We start from the raw sequence: 17,827 nt of genomic DNA, 5'->3' as shown, positions 1-17,827 counted from the left end.
GTGATGAGGAGATCTCATCCAGCGAAGACAGAAGCGACATGGTTATGGGGGAAACCGCCGAGGGGAAGGCACACAGAGTGGTTATTTCAGCGTGAAAGCCATTTGCAGAATGACCTAACTTAACGCCGACTTTCATGGCATTCCACAAGCCGTTGTATGAGTGGCACCGGCGGTGGCCAGAAGTGATGGTAATGGTCAGTGAGTGGTTGTTCTCTGATTATTCCATGTTCAGTCGCTCTACTGCCGCCGAACCTCGGAAACTGATTGGGGGGACTGGAAGTAGTAGCTGCCTTATCCTTCATAGCGGCTCAACAATACCCACCCCAATCCGTACAGGACCAGCAGTATTGCGACGTGTGTAGGCCGTTGAGGGGTCACTAGAAAGTCTTCCACGTCTGGGAATGGACATCAGGGTTATGCCGCCTCTCGAGAGGGTTTCTGGACAACAGTTGGCAGAATTTCTGACTTAGTATTACCAAAGAACACCTCGTTCATGAACATTCAGACCCTCAACCCAAACACATAGTGCGCATAACACCAATTTCTATGCCGTCGTGCTCCTTATAACCAACCCCGCTCCCTGCTTCATGATGCATATGCAAAATCAGATCCTCTACAAGAGAGCCAGAACTCGCGAATGACCTGATTCGTTGCTCTCGATCCCCGAAGGCTGGAAAGGTCAGGTTCGAGTCCAAACATTCGGCATGAAGCCTATCACCAATATGTTGGAATGGGCCTACTTACTTGAGAATTTTCTTCAAGAATAAGGCCTTATCGTCGCTGGAAACCTTCGTACTGGGAAACGCCGCATCACCCAGAGCTGCCTCCAACCAATGCCGCGCATTGACATGCTGTACGACCATCTTCTTGAGCGGATCACTGAGCTTATCCAGCTCGCTACGTGATGCATTGCCTCCGACATTGTGTATGAGAGACTTTGAGAGGATTGGGCCCAGGTGGGTCGAGGCACTATTGATTGCCGTATTGGTGCATTCGTCCGGGGCCCTGAGCGTTATGAAACTCGTCTGATTCTAGTTAGTAAGTGCACAGGAAGGGAGGCATCTTTTCTTTTACCCAAAAGTCTGCAGCTGCGAATTTCGGCAATGGTTCGCTGCCATTCAGTAACCTGATTGAGAACATGAATAGGTACTCAAGTGAACTTGTCGGCTGCAGCTGCATGAAGATATCTGGCCGCTTTGTCATCGCTTGCTGTGCGAGTTCGATGACATACTGAGCCAACTCGGGGTCGTCGGCAGGATCTATATCAGCCGGGGAAATTGTGTTAGCAGACAAGAACCGAAGGAAAATAATGGGGACGTATCCTAAAGCCCAGCGGAGACCCAAATTACCTGCAAGTTGCTGTATAAGGCTGATGGCCCATGGTAGGAATTGTGAAATGGCTTCCGCCTCTTGGTTCTTGTTGCTCCCGTTATGAAGAGAGCTCACAAAGACGTTTGCAGTGTAAACTGCTGATGCAACTCTGTTTTGCCAGGGGCTCGTAAGAAAGTCCGTCACCATCTGAGGTGGGAACACGAACGGCCCTGGTTCTGTCTCCGAGAAACCAGCCCGCAGTATCGAGCAAATCACACCCTAAAGAGTCGTCACGGTTAGCCAATGTCGTCTCGGAGCAGATGAATGATGATAATTTCGGTCATGCCCCGACTGGAGAGCACATACCAGTGTTTCGCTGCTCTCGGCAAATGTATTCTTGAGGCGATCAAGAATGCCGATTATGCTCTTTTGTATCTGCTCCAAGTCAGGGTTCACAGGCAAAGCTGCCTTAGCTTCTGCCTCCAGATCTATCAACGATTCCGACGGTGCCTGTAGACCTCTGGAAGTACCAAGAAGACACCGCAAGGCTCGTACGGCGATTTGCGAGGAGACTTCCGATGAAGCCACGGGTACCTCAGGACGCTGCGATGTATCATAAGCTCTGAGGACTACAGGATCATTGGGATCTACTGTTCCATCATACGCCTTCAGCTGCAGACATTGCTCGACATCAGTTGCAATCAACAGGAGTAATCGTCGGAAGGCATCAAATCGTCTTGATTCTTCTGGTATCGCTTGAATTATCGACGCAACAGCGCCGGCAATCTTTTCCTCGATCAATGAGTCCAAGTTTGGATTCGTGCGCAGCGATGCATACTGGTCTAGGAAAGCGTCTACTTCAGACGTGAGAAGCCCGCGACAAGACGAACATAGTTTGTATATCGACTTGGCCGAAGGGCCAGCCAGGTGCTGCTCGTTAACGGCCGTAAAGAGGAGGTTCAGTGCTGCTGGTAGAAATTCAGCACGACGCTCAAAGTAGTCCGTATAGCGTTCTATCAAAGAGAGACAAGTTTGCCTGGCTCGAACTGGCACCGTAGACCGACCTTCCCGCAGCAGCTCGAACAAGGGTGAGCCGAATACTGTGGTCAGATCGTCGTCGCAAGCGCCATCGTCCGGAATGCAGTCAGAAAGCGAGCCGAGACAAAAAGCAGCAGCTTCTAACTCTGCCCAAGCCATGCTCGAGAGACCCTGGAGGGTCAGGTCCGCGAACAATGAGAGCAACTGTTTACCAGAAAATGTGTATACAGATTGCAGCAAATCCGCAACATCTTTGCGAGCATCACCGAAGCCAATTCGTTCAGTCGAATCCCAGGAGCTGAAGTCACTGATGGGTGGATACTGTATCTTTCGCCAACAGTGAGATACGACTTGCATGATAGTTGACAGCGTTTGCATTTTCCAGTCGGCTGATCCGGAATCGACTTCATCGCCAACTGTCTCGACGAATTCGGACCAAAACTCGAGAGCTGGGACGAATATCTTGTCTTCAGCGACGGCATAGCCCTGCGCTGAAAGCAAGCCAACAAGCGCTTCCAAGAAGGCACTGTTGGGCGTTTCCATCAAATCCGAGATCTGAGCACTGCCAAATGCAACCATAAATAGACCAAACTGAACAGAGTCGAAATCAAAGTCTCCCTGCAAGAGTCTTTGGTATCTTTCTCTAGACCAGTCGCTCTCAAAGAGAGAATAGAGCGCCTTGTAATCTTCATGGGCAAATATGTTTGTCCAGTTATTCAGGGCATCAGTCAATAGCTCGACAGTGGTCTCGTATAGCGCACTGAAAGCAATGCACTTTATGGCAGGCTGTATCAGAGGACGAAGACTCGTTATCAACTGTGCCGTAGGTACTCGCTGACCGTACATGACCCAGGCCTGAAAACAGCCGATCGACTCCTTCTGCGCCGGCGACCCTGCCAAATTTGAAATCGAATATGCCAATAGCGCTGCCACATCCTGCGAGTTTTCTAAGAGACGCTCATGCAGATTGATGTACTTTGTCGATTTCGCATCGGTCTTTGCCACCTCTTCGGCCAGCGATGTCGCGAACCATGTCGCAGCCACAGTCATCTGCAGGTTCAGTGCTGCAATCATCCCAGCTACTGGAGGCACATTCTTGCCACTCTGGATCACATCCTGAATTGCTACGCTTTCGTTGAGCTGCAAGCAGTACAACAGATTCCGGACACACGACGGCCAGAGGTGGGAGAAGTGGATGAAATGTGTGACGAGGGCGGAGCACAGTTTTCTGATAACGATAGCCCCTGATCCGTTGTCCAACGATTCAAGGAGGAAAGCGATGATGTTCTGCAAGATGGACCGCGCACCATCGTTATCTATTTCATCGGTGTTCAGCTTCACGATAATGGTGAGCGCACCGAAAAACTTCAGATTGTCATCTGGGCGACTGAGCAGACCCTCGGCTAGCTGCCATCCCTCGGGCGACTTCTGAAGCCTTTGAAGGACCTCCTGGACCTGAAATATTGTCTGAGCCGAGTTGGGCTCATAAAGCGTCTTCACCAGCTGCTAATGTGTCAGAAAGCCCAAGCTAGGATGGTCAAGGGAGACACCCACACGTTCCACCTCTTGAAGGCTAGTTGGCATAGGTATTTCGTCCATCACTGTGATTGTGGACTTTCCCATCCATTATTGTCGAGATGGAAGAAATTGTAATACACGTAGGAGGTGGTGTGTGAGTCGCTCTTACTGCCGGAAATAGCGTGAACCCCAAGGTATATGCAAGCAATGACAGTCGGGTAGTGAAGGAACAAAGCAAGTTGAGCAGGTAAAAGGTTCAATCTCGGCAAGGAAGCACAATCCCAAATTCCCATATCAGGTTGATATGAAGCGAGCCTTGATTCAGGTCATTCCGAATCTTGGTGGATCTTTGAAACGTCGATTACTGTCAATTTGTAGATTCACTTGGCATCCCACTGTGCTGGTAGTCATGGCTTTAGGCACAGAATCGCCCTTGGAGTTGTTTTTAGGTCTGCCCAAGCTGGAATGCGACTTCGCTGCACGGTGGGCACCAGTCATCCATGGTGGGGCAGAGGACCCCGCGGTACTTGTGTACTATTAAAGCCGCCGAAGCCGTCATTATTGAGTAAGATGATGGTAAACGCCCAAACTAATAGATCCAGCCAGCGATAACTACCGGCAGATAACTGGTTGTATTTTGGCGAGTGAAGTATAGTACTCACAACTTGATTCACTTTACCACGTTTGGAAGAACATTTTGTGTGTTAGAGAGGAAACTGGACGGGTTGGATACCAGCGAATACCCGCTTGCGGTGAGCGCTTCGATTCAGAGTAAATGAGCCTGTGCTATCCCACGCAGTACTTAAGTAGTTATTTCAATTCCTCAGGTCTTGCAGATCTGCAATTACAGTGGCTACATATGATGCTACTTCCATGCCCAGTCAATTCATGCACATGTCCAAGTCTGGAGGAAGCTGCGGGCGGAAGCTCGCTCCACCTGCTCAGTTCATGGCTTTAACTGGGTTTCGCTACATGGAACATACAACGCGCTTTCCTCAGGCGGCAAGTGCAATTGCAGGTGACTGCAGCTAGAACTTTGCCGATGCGAATTCTTCGGCCTCTATCGGCCTTGTCCACCCGTTCCCTTCGACTCGCGTTTACGCAGCAGGTCCGCAAGACTTCGTTCACCCAATCTAGCCACATTCGATATACGCCGCTCTCGGTTCTTCGCACGACACCCCTACTTCGATTCTACCGCGCTACTTCGATCGAAATGGAGAAAGTCGATACTTCCGGCCGGCTGGCTGAGCTTCGAAAGCTCATGGCAGAGCACAAGGTCGATGTATACATTGTGCCGTCCGAAGATGCACACTCCTCGGAGTACATCGCGCATTGTGACGCTCGCCGAGAGTTTATATCTGGCTTCACGGGCTCGGCTGGTTGCGCCGTCATTACGCACGACAAAGCTGCGCTAGCCACGGATGGACGGTACTTCAACCAGGCTTCCAAGCAATTGGATGACAATTGGCTTCTCTTGAAGCAAGGAATTCAGGATGTGCCCACCTGGCAGGAATGGTCTGCCGAGCAGTCGGCGGAGGGCAAGGTCGTGGCCGTCGACCCTACCCTTCTGACCGCAGGTACAGCAAAGAAGCTTGCCGAGAAGATCAAGAAGAGTGGAGGCAAGGAGCTGGTACCTATCCCAGACAACTTGGTGGACGCCGTCTGGGCAAGCGAGAGACCAGCCCGACCAAGTGAGGCTGTAATTCATCTGGATGATAAATATGCCGGCAAGGATGTGAAGTACAAGTTGACCGACCTCCGAAAAGAGCTGGAAAAGAGGAAGTCGCTTGGCTTTGTTGTCTCCATGCTTGATGAGATAGCGTGGCTATTCAACCTTCGAGGAAACGACATCCCTTATAACCCCGTGTTCTTCTCCTACGCCATCGTTACGGCTGACAAGGCCACCTTGTACGTTGATGCATCTAAGCTGAGCAATGGGTGTCACACATATCTCGGGGACAACGGTGTTGAGATCAAGCCATACGACACCATCTTTGATGATACTGTGGCGTTGCGAGAGGCGGCGAAAGCCAACATAAGCGAAGAAGCCGGCGAGTCCCAGAAGTTTTTGATCTCTAACAGAGCGTCGTGGGCCCTAAAGCGCTCTCTGGGAGGCGACGAGCTGGTGGAGGAAATCAGAAGCCCAGTCGGTGATTCCAAGGCTGTAAAGAACGAAATTGAGCTGGAAGGCATGAGAACATGCCACATTCGAGACGGTGCTGCATTGATTGAGTATTTTGCGTGGCTCGAGGATCAACTGATCACAAAGAAGGCAACTTTGGATGAAGTCACGGCTGCCGACAAACTCGAGTCACTTCGCGCCAAGCAGAAGGACTTCGTCGGTCTGTCCTTTGACACGATCTCGTCAACTGGCGCAAATGCTGCAGTGATACACTACAAGCCGGAGAAGGGGAATTGCTCAATAATTGACCCCGACGCTGTATATCTCTGCGACTCTGGAGCCCAATATCTGGACGGCACAACTGATACGACACGGACCCTTCACTTTGGAACCCCAACAGAAGCTGAAATCCACGCATACACTTTGGTTCTCAAAGGCAATATCGCCTTGGATTTGGCAGTTTTCCCCAAGGGTACCACGGGCTTTGCATTGGACTGCCTGGCCCGTCAATACTTATGGGTAAGCTCCCAAATCGCAGCAACAATTGACAGAGGACTTGTTCTGTCTTGTTTTATTCACGAAGTATCGAAGAGGACCACTGACACCTTGATAGCAACAAGGACTTGACTACAGACACGGAACTGGCCACGGCGTTGGTTCTTACCTCAACGTCCACGAAGGACCCATTGGTATCGGTACCCGCGTCCAATATTCCGAAGTAGCATTGGCACCCGGTAACGTCATCTCAAACGAGCCTGGTTTCTACGAGGACGGATCGTTCGGCATCCGTATCGAGAACATCTTCATGGTCCGAGAAGTGAAGACAAAGCATTCGTTCGGTGACAAGCCGTACCTTGGCTTCGAGCACGTTACTATGGTACCGTACTGCCGTAGCCTGATCGACACCAGCCTGCTGACGGATGTGGAGAAGAAGTGGCTCAACGACTACAATGCCGACATTTGGGCAAAGACTCATACATACTTCACGGACGACAAACTCACATTGGCATGGTTGGAGAAGGCAACAAAGCCATTCTAGTTATATCCTCTTGGATATGATGATGTTTGTCTCTTGGCTAACAGTCCTATGTCAGTCTAGTGTCGAGTTTTGAAGGACTATGGCCTAGATTGACCACTGTTCATTTTGGTCACAATGATTGGCATTTGGGCAAAGAGCATGTACACATTCTGGGCGTCAAACATTTGTAGCAATGTCGGTTTCGTGTTTCTGGTGGAGCAGCAGTGCAAAGCACTAGACACGACTTAGTATTATTATCTTGCAATTCTTGGCCTCCTACTTTTAGCCTAGAAACTCATAAATGCCGATGCGGCAAAGAAGAGCCCGAATGATACTTTGAAAGTCGGGTTTTTCCGTAGTGCCGCCAGTACCTTCGACTCTTGCAGCTGTTGCTTCATTCTGAGCTGCCCTATCAGGTCAACACCGTAACTCGCAGCCACCTGAACCAGTTATTAACTTGCGTGGTACCACTGATATCAAATTCCGAAAGCAACTTACCTGTACCAGGACAAAAGAAACACCCATGAGTAGCACCAGTGCCTTTGAAAACACGCTTACGAGCAACCCTGCCAGGAAACCTTCCGAGCTTGTCAGTTTGCGCTCCCACGGCTGAATACTCCACCACAAGGGACCCTTACCTGTCATACTCCCGCTGGACAGCTGCTTGATCACGTCGGGATCCAGCCTTTCCTTCGAAGGTCCGGACTTGGTGGATATGGTTGCACGCGATGTTGCAAGAGTGTCCATCCGAAGCTTGGGCTGTGTGAGTACCATGGCCGAGCCGATGGACAGACTGATGCCGGCGCCGAGCGCTGAACGCCGGAGGGCGGTGCGGGACATGAGGAGAGCTGACATTATTGGTAATGCCTGTTCTTGGCTGAGGCTCTCTAGGTATTTGAGCCTTGTGTAAAGCCAATTGCCGCTGGTGTGACTATGGTTGACCTGAGAGCTGAATCTGCTTCTCGTTGTCAGTGCGAGTTGACGAGTGTTGCAGGAGCTAAACATGACATCACATACTAGCGTTACGTACAATGCGCTTACCGCTAGCTTGTAGTTTCTGTGGCTAGCCACCAATGCATATCCAGTGTGCTGGAAACGGATAACACTCAATAGCAAGAACCCCACCTTTTTCCCGACTTCATCTTTGAGCTCTACAATTTACAGGACCTCCTCCGTACCCAAGCTCCACGTAATAAACAACTTTTTTTTCTGCTTCAGAAAACCATTGCTTCTGTAGCATGCTTTTAACTGTACACCGGCATATGTCGCTTTCATCGACTTTATGAACCAAACAAATAGTCCAACCGACAGACATAGACAGGCCACTTTGACTTACACCCTCCCAACACTAGATCAAGGGTTGTCATGGGCATGTTAGCCAGAGAAAGACCAAATACGAATTAGGCAAATTCCTTGTACTCTTTTCTCCGAATACCTCTGTTTCTCGTTCTAGTTAATATGGACACGTAAGGCTGACCTTGAGAATAAAAGACGGGACGGTTTATTCTCAAGACAATGGACGGACAAATACAGGTGATCTATTTGGCGTATAGAGCGTATTCATTGCTCTAAGTCTAGAGGTGATCTGTGTATTTCAGTTATCTTCACCAGGCGCCTACTTCACTACTTTCAGTGTCCTTTCTGTCCCAAAACATGGATTGTAGTCTTGAAGATAGCTGGACAACGACAGCAGCAAATGAAGACAGGGTATGGAGGTTATTCATTATTGTGGGCGAGTAACAGATTTTAGGCAATTTGGCCGAGGGTTTATTTTGCTTTTCTTCCTTTCCTTTCCTTTCTTCCCCCATTGACGAACGAATGCGAATTCTTCAAGCTGACATCCTTGACAAGAACCAGCATCTAGTCACAGCAAGGGAGATGAAATGTCCGTGGGCAAGACCCAGTAAAATCAAAATGTGTAGCGACGTCTAGATTCTCCAATGTGTGAAACAAGCTGTTCGCCCCCAGCAGAACAAAATATGGTATCAAGAGCTGACTGAAAAGCCTACCCTATTTGCACAAATTCCTAAACGCCATCTGGGATCTGCCAAAAATGCCAGCCATGAAAACTCCTTTCGCTGTAAAGTCCAATAGCATATATAGCTCCGTTCGATTGTAACAAGTCGCCTCAACCACCTCAACCCGCAAGCTGCGCAGCTGTGATGCTGTGCCAGCAATTATCGCATCGTCTTAGCCAATCCCACCCCATACGCCGCGTATCCGCCTTGCCAATTGGATGTCCTTTTGCATGATCGTGACTCGTTTCGCGTGGATTGCGCAAAGATTCGTGTCTTCGAAAAGATGGATAAGGAACGCTTCGGCGGCTTCTTGTAGGGCCATAATCGCTTGCGACTGCCAGCGCATACCATCATCCCTTGGTCGAAACGACAATGCGATTTCTCTGACCTGTAGTAAGTTAGCACAATCATCACCTCATAGCGGTCTGACCCAGTGGACATACCAAGCGTGAAAATGGGAGCTTCCTCATCAGTAACTCGGTGCCATTCTGTAACCTTCTAATTTCGCGAAGCGCCAGGGTGCCGGGTCTATATCTCCTCTTGCGACCAACTGGAACTGGGTCCCCCGCTGTAGATCGAATCAGTTACTTGAGTCCTTAGCATAGGATGGCTAACTCGAGACTTACGTTGGGCTGCTGATGCCCTTTTGCCGCCTCGACTTGCTCTTGCTCCTCCCCCTCCTCCTCGCCCGTGGCCCCTCCCGCCAGCGGCGCCAACAGACGACCTCCTCATCGAAGAGTTGTTTGAAAGTGAAGGTCAGTGTGGCTTTTGCGAGCAGAGCTCCAATTGGTGGTTGCGACAAGCTTCGTAGTAGAGCGCGCGAGCATCGACCAGGCGAAAGTCGATACTAGTGATCCAATGCTATGCGACAAGCTGAATTGATTATCGTAAGGATAGACTGAGGTCGGCAATTAGATAAGCTCAAATTGAAGGAAGTGGCATGCAGTAGTAGAAGGAATTAGAAATGCACTTCAGATAGAAGTTTTCGGATGCGTGTGAAAAACAGTTCAAGAGGGAGAAGAATGCGCAGAAAAGTGAGTGGCTGGTTGCGCAGCTGCTCCCTGGCGCATCGCGAAACGCGGTCGCAGTTTCCCCATTTGACGCGTTAATTACCCATTACCCAGCCTCTTCAATTAAAGCTGCCACTAGCCTCAATGAGGCTGGAGTGCTCACCTCAAACCGACCAAACTTGCCTCGAAGGGTGAGATACCGAGTCATACACCCCCTTACGCAATCATTTCATCCATGGCTGCCCTGAAAGGAGTTTTAGTACCTGCGGCAAGCTATCCTCGATGCAACTCATCTTTGGGCTATGCCGGTAGTCGGTACCCGGAACCTGTCGCTCTTAACTTGTAGCGTCTGATCTTTCAGCCTCGCAGGAAAGCACGGAGTGTTCGGTGACTTATCATCTGATTAAAGACCCACTTGCTTCGCGGAATAGATTGATTTGTGCAAGTAGCGAGGCGCGAGGGGTCGCCATCGATTCACTAAGTGAAGTGCTGACGTTGCGAATGAGGCTGTCAACTGTCAACACCATAGAAGCCAGATCATCAAATCATCAGGAGAGCCTTGCATATTAGCCGTCGCCAACTCCCCCTTTCACATTTTTTGTCTTTGTTATCGATATTTCAGTGATTGATTCCTCCACTAGGACTGCGTACCCGATTGTTCATCCGAGCGTTCTGCAACCATGGATCAAATGATTCCCGGTGACGGTGGCAGAAACCCTCTCGAGGCTTGGTTCTGGGAGATGCCCATTTGCACACGGTGGTGGACAACTGCAACAGTCCTGACAAGCGCGCTGGTCCAATGCCAGATGGTGACGCCTTTCCAGCTATTCTATAGCGTTCGAACAGTGTTTCAGAAAGGAGAGGTACGATTGCCATTCCCTCGGAAACCCGTTTCACCTCTGTTGTTTCGTACGATGCGCTGACTTCGCATCGCTCTAGTACTGGCGGCTACTGACGACATTTCTGTACTTTGGCCCCTTTTCTCTCGACCTCCTTTTCCATGTCTACTTCCTCCAACGCTACGCGCGTCTCCTCGAAGAGTCGTCCGGTCGATCGCCTGCGCACTTCTCCTGGCTTCTTGTTTACTCGACGGCATTCCTGTTGATGCTCTCGCCGCTCGTCTCCATGCCTTTCCTGGGCCACCCCTTGTCATCGACTTTGGTCTACATCTGGTCGCGGAGGAACCCAGAGACTAGGCTTAGTTTCCTGGGGTTGATGGTCTTTACGGCGCCGTACTTGCCGTGGGTGTTGATGGGTTTCAGCCTGGTTATGCACGGAACGGTCCCCAAAGACGAGATCATGGGTGTGGTTATTGGCCACATTTGGTACTTCTTCACAGATGTGTATCCTCCGATGCACAACGGTTCAAGGCCACTCGACCCTCCCAACTGGTGGCGTCGGCTCTTTGAGGGCAGACGGAGAGAGGAACCGGCGACCGTGATCGACAACGAGTTTGCCGTTGCTGGAGGGCCCGAATTGGCGGCAGCTGAGATTCGATGAATGGTCGCATCTGAGCATTGAATGTGGCGGGTCATACACTCCACATTTTTACATGGCGTTTGGTGAGTGGTTCAAGGGTGCATACAACTGAGGACACTCAGAGGAGTTATCAGGCTTGGTTTTGGGATGGTATGAATGAGCAACTTGGTTAAAATTCGCAGTCTGACACGGCACGAATACCCTTACATATTGCATTATTGATAACAGCGTTGTTCGTGGATCTAGTAGGTGCAATTTTTGACAGCACTTTTCTCAGCCGCGAGCTCTTGCGAATCGAACGTTGGCTACACAAGCCATCTCATATATGATTTTATTGGAATTTACTTGCCCGCATTATCTCTATGGGGACCGAAATCAAAATGCTAAAGGTCCTCATGCTGGCATTTGTCATTCCAAGCACACGAATTCCACCACAAGTTTACCACGATCAATTTGCCCGTTGCGCGGCAGCTGGTGAACGCCATTACACAATTTTAGCGATGGTGTCTTCCGAACTCATTTAAGTGCAGCATCTTCGGGCGAAGTCGGAATAGCTCAATCAGCTGAAGGGTAACAGAGTGTTAATGGATTGAAGCATTCCGAGCTGATCCGTGTTGACCATCCGTCACACTCCCCGGACGTAAATTTACTGCAGGAAGCTGACCAAAATACTACCAGGGAATGGATGCGACTCATTGATAATGTTCCGAAAAGACCGACGTCAACACGTGGGCTGTCAAACTATCTGACAAAATTTTGGTGGGGCAAAACGCAAGCTTCTATTTTGCCTCTAGGCCTATCAGAAATTCGCGATATCTACCGCCTTCAGTATTTCTCATCGAGTCATTTACAGCACGATAAACCCTTTGAAGTTCATCGCTTGCTGTTATTCTGATTGAGAAACCTTGGATCATCTGTAAGACATAAGAAGTTCCTTCCCCCATCATCCATAAGTCAACATGAGAGCCTACTGGTACGACAACGCGCCCGTAAGTACGAACTTCAACCCCACAATCACGCAATCCAATGCGCCCAGTTGCTCATGGTAACGCAGGGCGACCAGCGCGATGCGCACGACGCCGGTAGGGACCTGGACGCCGCGGAGCTGGAGAAGCTCGGCGTCTTGTATTACCGATGCCCGGAGCTGGACGGAGTGAACCAGCTGGCCGAGCAGCGCGGATACAAGAACCGCGATGTGATCACCGTCAGCCCCGAGAAGATGGGCGACGTCTATGAGGAGAAGGTCAAGAGTTTCTTCCATGAGCACTTGCACGAGGATGAGGAAATCCGGTATATTCGGGATGGTCAGGGGTATTTTGATGTGCGGAGCAAGGATGATGAGTGGGTGCGGATTCAGCTAGAGAAGGTAAGTGGCTTTTTCTGTGCTCAGGATGGGGGGATGGGAGTGAGGGATTATGATGAACGGAGGTTGCTGATCAGGTAGTAGGACGACTTGATTATCCTGCCTGCGGGTATCTATCACAGATTTACGACGGATGCCAGCAATGTGAGTTATCGGTCTGTGGTTGTTACGCGGGAATTTGCTAATCACACCAACAGTACATCAAAGCCATGCGCCTATTCAAGGAGGAGCCCAAGTGGACGCCGCTCAACAGGAGCGATGAGCTCGATGGCAACCAGTACCGAAAGCAATACATTACTCAATTTCTCAAGCAAGGGGCTTGAGAAAACGCATGCACCAGGAGGTAATCAAAATGGACAGATGAATGAGCGACGTTACGGCATGGGAAAACGGGATCGGGCTTGGTTGTCAAGGTGGAGGCAAGGGAATGCATAGGATGGTTCATGAAGGAATTTTAAGGGTTTACGGCATTTCAAAGTACTTACCTTACATTGACGACTTCTACATTTCCTTCACTTGCTCCTTGGCAATGAATGAGTTTTGATGTTCGGCAGATACATGGACTCATCTCATGCTTCTAAGCTCTGAGTCATGTTATTTCCACATCAATCATGTCCCATACAAAGTGAAGCATTCTCTACTGTTAAATCGACACTCAGTCAGGTGCCGACCAGATAGCCGTAGTAGCGTTACTCATCTTGGTAATAAGCGGGGTTCGCTACTTGAACAAAACCGTGGAACCAAATCCCCTTTCTACACATTCAATCGCGTAGCGACAGCTTCAACATGTGGCATTCAAATTCAAGAGTACTCCAGACATGGACGCAAGTGTTGAATCAGAGGCTTCTCAAAGTTCTCCAGCCGGAAGCATCGTTGTAGATGCGCCACGGGCAAAACTACTCCTCCCTGCGAGTTGCGACCCTCCCCTCCCCAATGCACCAAGGAAGCAGTTAGTATGGGTCGTGAGGTCTCCTCTTTTTCCCACCTCGCCATGCATTGTGCTTACACACTGATCCCCCAGGTTTTCGGCGGCACTGGCCACATGGGTCGGTCCCTAGTGAAATGCGCCCTCTCGCGCGGTGACCTCGTAGTGGCCGTAGGCCGCACCTTTGAGACAAGCGCCGAGGACATGGCGGCGCAGCACTTGGGTACCAACAGCCTGGGCCTGCTGTGCGATGTGCGGGCGCGCGACTCGGTGGGACGCGTTATCGAGCGCGCGCTTGAAAATTTCGGCCGCATCGACATCGTCGCCAACTGTAGCGGCTACGGCGTCATCGGCGCCTGCGAGGACCAGGACGAGCACGAGATCCGCAATCAGTTCGAAACCAACTTCATGGGCACCCTGCATATCATCCAGGCTTCGCTGCCTTATTTCCGCTCACAGAATGGCGGGAGGTATCTCATTTTTAGCAGCACAAGTGGGGCGCTGGGAGTCCCTGGGTTGGGGCCGTATTGTGCGACTAAGTACGCGGTTGAGGGGTTGGTCGAGGCCATGCTTTATGAGGTCGATGCGTTCAATATCAAGGCGTCGCTTGTCGAGCCTGGTTTGGTTAGGAGGGACGAGTCTGAGTCGCAGACGAACCCGCTGCCGACGTGGGGGCACTTCCTCATCAAGCCGGCCAGTGAGGCATATGCGCAGGCTACTAGTCCGGCGCTGCATGCGAAGAGGATGGTGCAGTGGTTGGGAGATAAGCAGCCGACGAGCGCGATCAAGTGCGCTGAGCTGGTGTGGCAGCTGGGCCATTGCTCGTTCCCGCCGTTGAGGCTAGTGTTGGGGAGTTATGCTATTGAGAGTATACGGGATCGGCTACGTTCAGTCACCGAAGAACTCGAGGACTGGAAACATCTTCATCACCCCGTTGCCCCTGACGAGGCTCAGGGTTCGACTGAAAAGGGTGAGAGGGATGAAGATACGGGGGATTCAAATACAGAGGCTCAGGATCAGGCAATGACTTGATGGGTCACGATATTGGATCTTTGGAAACCACGTCGGAAAATGACTTTATATTTGAGCGCTAACTGAATGATAGTTTCCCGTTACCCGGGCTCGTAAGGGGCATATATTGCATTCAGTACATGTCGGGAGCCATGTATGCTCGGCTCGGTACTCTACTTGATACAACCCGGGATCTGCGAAATTATAAACATATCCTCAGTGATGCGTTGAGTCCTTGAACTAGAGATATTCGAAATCATTTGGCATTATCACTTCTAGGCACGTACGCACGTGACAGACGTAGCGATGGCAAGCACGTCGCCCCTGGACAGGCCGGGAGCTGAATGCTCGTTAGTCTTCAGACAACATGCCCGAGTGGGAACCGATGATGTAAATGCTTCCTCCCTTTGGGAACAAAAGGTTATCTACAGGGGAAGCCAAGAGAGGCTTAGATGGCTCATCACGTCAGCACGGCTTGTAAGCTCTCATAATTGGCTGGCCAGACTATATACGACATGCAAATATTCAGTGAGATTTCATCAGCTGTATTGATTATTCTGTAATCCCATGCAGGTATCGAGACTCATGCATGAAACTGAGCCTCGCTGGCACGCCTGGTTAATTTTAGCGCACTTCTCCGCTAGCTACTTTATGGTTAGACCAGCCCAATACTGTGTACCGAACCTCGTAAAATTTCTCCATTTTCCAAGCTTTCGACTTCTAGGGATCTGACACGCGAGTGTCTCCATCTGATACTCGTTTTCTACTTGACAGAAGATTCCCCCCTTCACCACTCGTCTCGTGCTTCACTGCATCCGTCAGACTGGTGACTATCCTACGGTTAGAATTGTTATTCTGGTGTCTTTCGTTCCGCTGCATTGCCCGTTCTGTGCCGCAATACGCGTCCGTGTGCCACGGTTCCAATCAGCCCCGATTGACAAGCTGTTCCCCCTTTCTTCCAGACTAGGAATCCACAACTGCAAAGTAGCCTCTCCGTCCTCCGATCAGGAGCCTTTGATCCAACCCATCACCTCGGCAGCCGCCACCACGTATCGCGACTTCAATCCTCTCGAAACGCGCCGATTTTCTCAAATTCCCAATCGCCAACATGACGGACAAGAAGAACGAAGACTTCAGCATCAGGATGGGCGACGTGTCGGGCTCGCGCAGCCCCTACGGCGAGAGGGAAAAGGACCCCTTCATGCCACCCCGACCTGCGAGAACGCCGTCGCACCACACCAGTATACCGCTGCCGATTAGCAAGATCGAGAACAGCCCCCCTATCTCGGTTCTCGCGTACTGTCTGTCGTCCATTAGCATGACAGTCGTGAATAAATACGTTGTTTCAGGATCGGCGTGGAACCTGAACTTCTTCTATCTCGCCGTTCAGGTACAGTACCACTTGATGCCAGATCGCATCGCCATTGGGCCCATTCGAAGCTAACAGCCTTGGCAGTCGGTTGTATGCATAGTCACCATCCTCGCCTGCAAGCAAATGGGCATGATTAAGAACCTGGCCCCTTTCGACGTGGCCAAGGGAAAGCGGTGGTTCCCCATCTCACTGCTCCTCGTCGGCATGATCTACACTAGCATCAAAGCCTTGCAGTTTTTGTCCGTCCCCGTCTACACCATCTTCAAGAACTTGACCATCATCGTCATTGCCTACGGAGAGGTGTTATGGTTCGGTGGAAGTGTCACCCCCTTGGCCCTCCTGTCGTTTGGTCTCATGGTGCTCAGTTCCGTCGTTGCCGCTTGGGCCGACACCGCCCATGCCAGCTCGACTCCCGAGGCTGCGGCTGCTCTGGCCACTCTGAATGCTGGTTATGCCTGGATGGGTCTCAACGTCTTCTGCACTGCATCGTATATTCTGGGCATGCGCAAGGTCATCAAAAACATGAACTTCAAGGATTGGGACAGTAAGTTGCTGACGTGGTCCAACAAAAGACATAATGCTAACAGAAAGCAGCCATGTTCTACAACAATCTGCTCACTATCCCTGTTCTCATCATCTGCTCGCTTCTTGTTGAGGATTGGTCGAGCGAGAACCTGGCCAAGAACTTCCCTCCCGAGTCCCGAAATGCCCTGTTCCTCGGGATGATCTACTCAGGAACGGCGGCCATATTCATTTCGTACTGCTCGGCCTGGTGCATTCGTGTCACCTCCTCGACCACATACTCCATGGTGGGAGCCTTGAACAAGCTTCCCATTGCTATCAGCGGTCTCGTGTTCTTCTCCGCACCAGTTACTGTGGGAAGCGTGTCTGCCATTCTCATTGGTTTCGTCAGTGGCATCGTGTATGCCTGGGCAAAGGTACGCCAATCCGAGGTTGCCAAGAACGTGCTGCCGACATCCCAGCCGACCATGAGCGCAAGTTCTCAGAGCAACCGTGACGCCAACTCATAAGTGCACCCCTAGTGTGTACTTGTGGCTGTTTACGAGGAAATGCCGACATCGTTTGATGCAGCAGCGGTTCAACTTCTTGATCGGGCCGCGAACCCTGCTAGACGGCGGAGCGACCCGGTTTTTCTTCGCTATACCATTACTGTAATATATTTGATCTCTTCCTTTTTACGTATGAGTAGGGTTGCCGGAACACATCCAGGCGTAGACCATCACGAGAGACACGGGACCGCCAAGCATGGGAAACTCACTTGATACATGGGACGGCGTATGACTGGAAAGCAGATGTTTAGTCGTCAAGGCGGGCAGCCAAGGTTCAAAAAGGTTGCCTAGCAAAAGGCTTGATTGATTGATCCTCGGGGATGTGAAACGCATGGTTGACGTGGTGTCATGGGTTTAGGCATTTCATAATGTAACTGGTTGGGAACTCTAATGGAATTGTTGAATCGTACATGCATGCTGAGTAAGAAAAGGCGGATTCTGACGACGAACCAGTCCACCGGTACTGCTTTCCGCAGCCTCCAAATGGAAATGGTGCGCCAAACTCGCCCATTCAGCCCTTCTATCAGATAAACTCGGCGTGCTTCTAGCCAAAAGGTTTATTTAAGTGCATC

At 50.7% G+C, this 17,827-nt stretch overlaps 7 protein-coding genes across 7 annotated transcripts; 4 read left to right on the top strand and 3 right to left on the bottom strand.

The window, feature by feature from the left end:
- Positions 1 to 585: 585 nt before the first annotated feature.
- Positions 586 to 3,948, bottom strand: BCR38DRAFT_454504 (armadillo-type protein; the record flags this gene model as incomplete). The annotated part of the gene is made up of 6 exons (XM_040861709.1): positions 586 to 670; positions 745 to 1,025; positions 1,075 to 1,259; positions 1,350 to 1,590; positions 1,678 to 3,852; positions 3,904 to 3,948. 6 exons carry the CDS (start codon positions 3,946 to 3,948, stop codon positions 586 to 588), a joined length of 3,012 nt encoding a protein of 1,003 aa, XP_040719447.1.
- A 725-nt stretch (positions 3,949 to 4,673) lies between these two features.
- Positions 4,674 to 7,226, top strand: BCR38DRAFT_86652 (metallopeptidase family M24). Its single transcript, XM_040865704.1, has 3 exons — positions 4,674 to 6,508; positions 6,603 to 6,866; positions 6,921 to 7,226. Exons 1-3 carry the CDS (start codon positions 4,910 to 4,912, stop codon positions 7,026 to 7,028), a joined length of 1,971 nt encoding a protein of 656 aa, XP_040719446.1. The 5' UTR covers positions 4,674 to 4,909; the 3' UTR covers positions 7,029 to 7,226.
- A 68-nt stretch (positions 7,227 to 7,294) lies between these two features.
- On the bottom strand, positions 7,295 to 7,862 carry BCR38DRAFT_480682 (uncharacterized protein; the record flags this gene model as incomplete). The annotated part of the gene is made up of 3 exons (XM_040863302.1): positions 7,295 to 7,447; positions 7,506 to 7,585; positions 7,646 to 7,862. 3 exons carry the CDS (start codon positions 7,860 to 7,862, stop codon positions 7,295 to 7,297), a joined length of 450 nt encoding a protein of 149 aa, XP_040719445.1.
- A 1,335-nt stretch (positions 7,863 to 9,197) lies between these two features.
- Positions 9,198 to 9,757, bottom strand: BCR38DRAFT_480681 (histone-fold-containing protein; the record flags this gene model as incomplete). The annotated part of the gene is made up of 3 exons (XM_040863301.1): positions 9,198 to 9,413; positions 9,469 to 9,593; positions 9,652 to 9,757. The coding sequence occupies 3 exons, from the start codon at positions 9,755 to 9,757 to the stop codon at positions 9,198 to 9,200; spliced, it is 447 nt and encodes a 148-aa protein (XP_040719444.1).
- A 958-nt stretch (positions 9,758 to 10,715) lies between these two features.
- On the top strand, positions 10,716 to 11,535 carry BCR38DRAFT_333299 (Der1-like family-domain-containing protein; the record flags this gene model as incomplete). The annotated part of the gene is made up of 2 exons (XM_040855211.1): positions 10,716 to 10,898; positions 10,975 to 11,535. 2 exons carry the CDS (start codon positions 10,716 to 10,718, stop codon positions 11,533 to 11,535), a joined length of 744 nt encoding a protein of 247 aa, XP_040719443.1.
- A 938-nt stretch (positions 11,536 to 12,473) lies between these two features.
- Positions 12,474 to 14,834, top strand: BCR38DRAFT_454500 (putative 3-oxoacyl-reductase; the record flags this gene model as incomplete). Its single annotated transcript, XM_040861708.1, has 4 exons — positions 12,474 to 12,503; positions 12,569 to 12,880; positions 12,962 to 13,021; positions 13,899 to 14,834. 4 exons carry the CDS (start codon positions 12,474 to 12,476, stop codon positions 14,832 to 14,834), a joined length of 1,338 nt encoding a protein of 445 aa, XP_040719442.1.
- Positions 14,835 to 15,921: 1,087 nt separating this feature from the next.
- On the top strand, positions 15,922 to 17,216 carry BCR38DRAFT_332334 (GDP-mannose transporter; the record flags this gene model as incomplete). The annotated part of the gene is made up of 3 exons (XM_040855138.1): positions 15,922 to 16,203; positions 16,270 to 16,729; positions 16,780 to 17,216. The coding sequence occupies 3 exons, from the start codon at positions 15,922 to 15,924 to the stop codon at positions 17,214 to 17,216; spliced, it is 1,179 nt and encodes a 392-aa protein (XP_040719441.1).
- Between the last annotated feature and the right edge of the window lie 611 nt (positions 17,217 to 17,827).

Source organism: Pseudomassariella vexata (assembly GCF_002105095.1).
Source record: "Pseudomassariella vexata strain CBS 129021 chromosome Unknown BCR38scaffold_2, whole genome shotgun sequence".
NCBI lineage: Eukaryota > Fungi > Ascomycota > Sordariomycetes > Amphisphaeriales > Pseudomassariaceae > Pseudomassariella > Pseudomassariella vexata.
The sequence above is the reverse complement of the archived record's forward strand: the minus strand, read 5'-3'. Positions and strand labels throughout refer to the sequence as shown.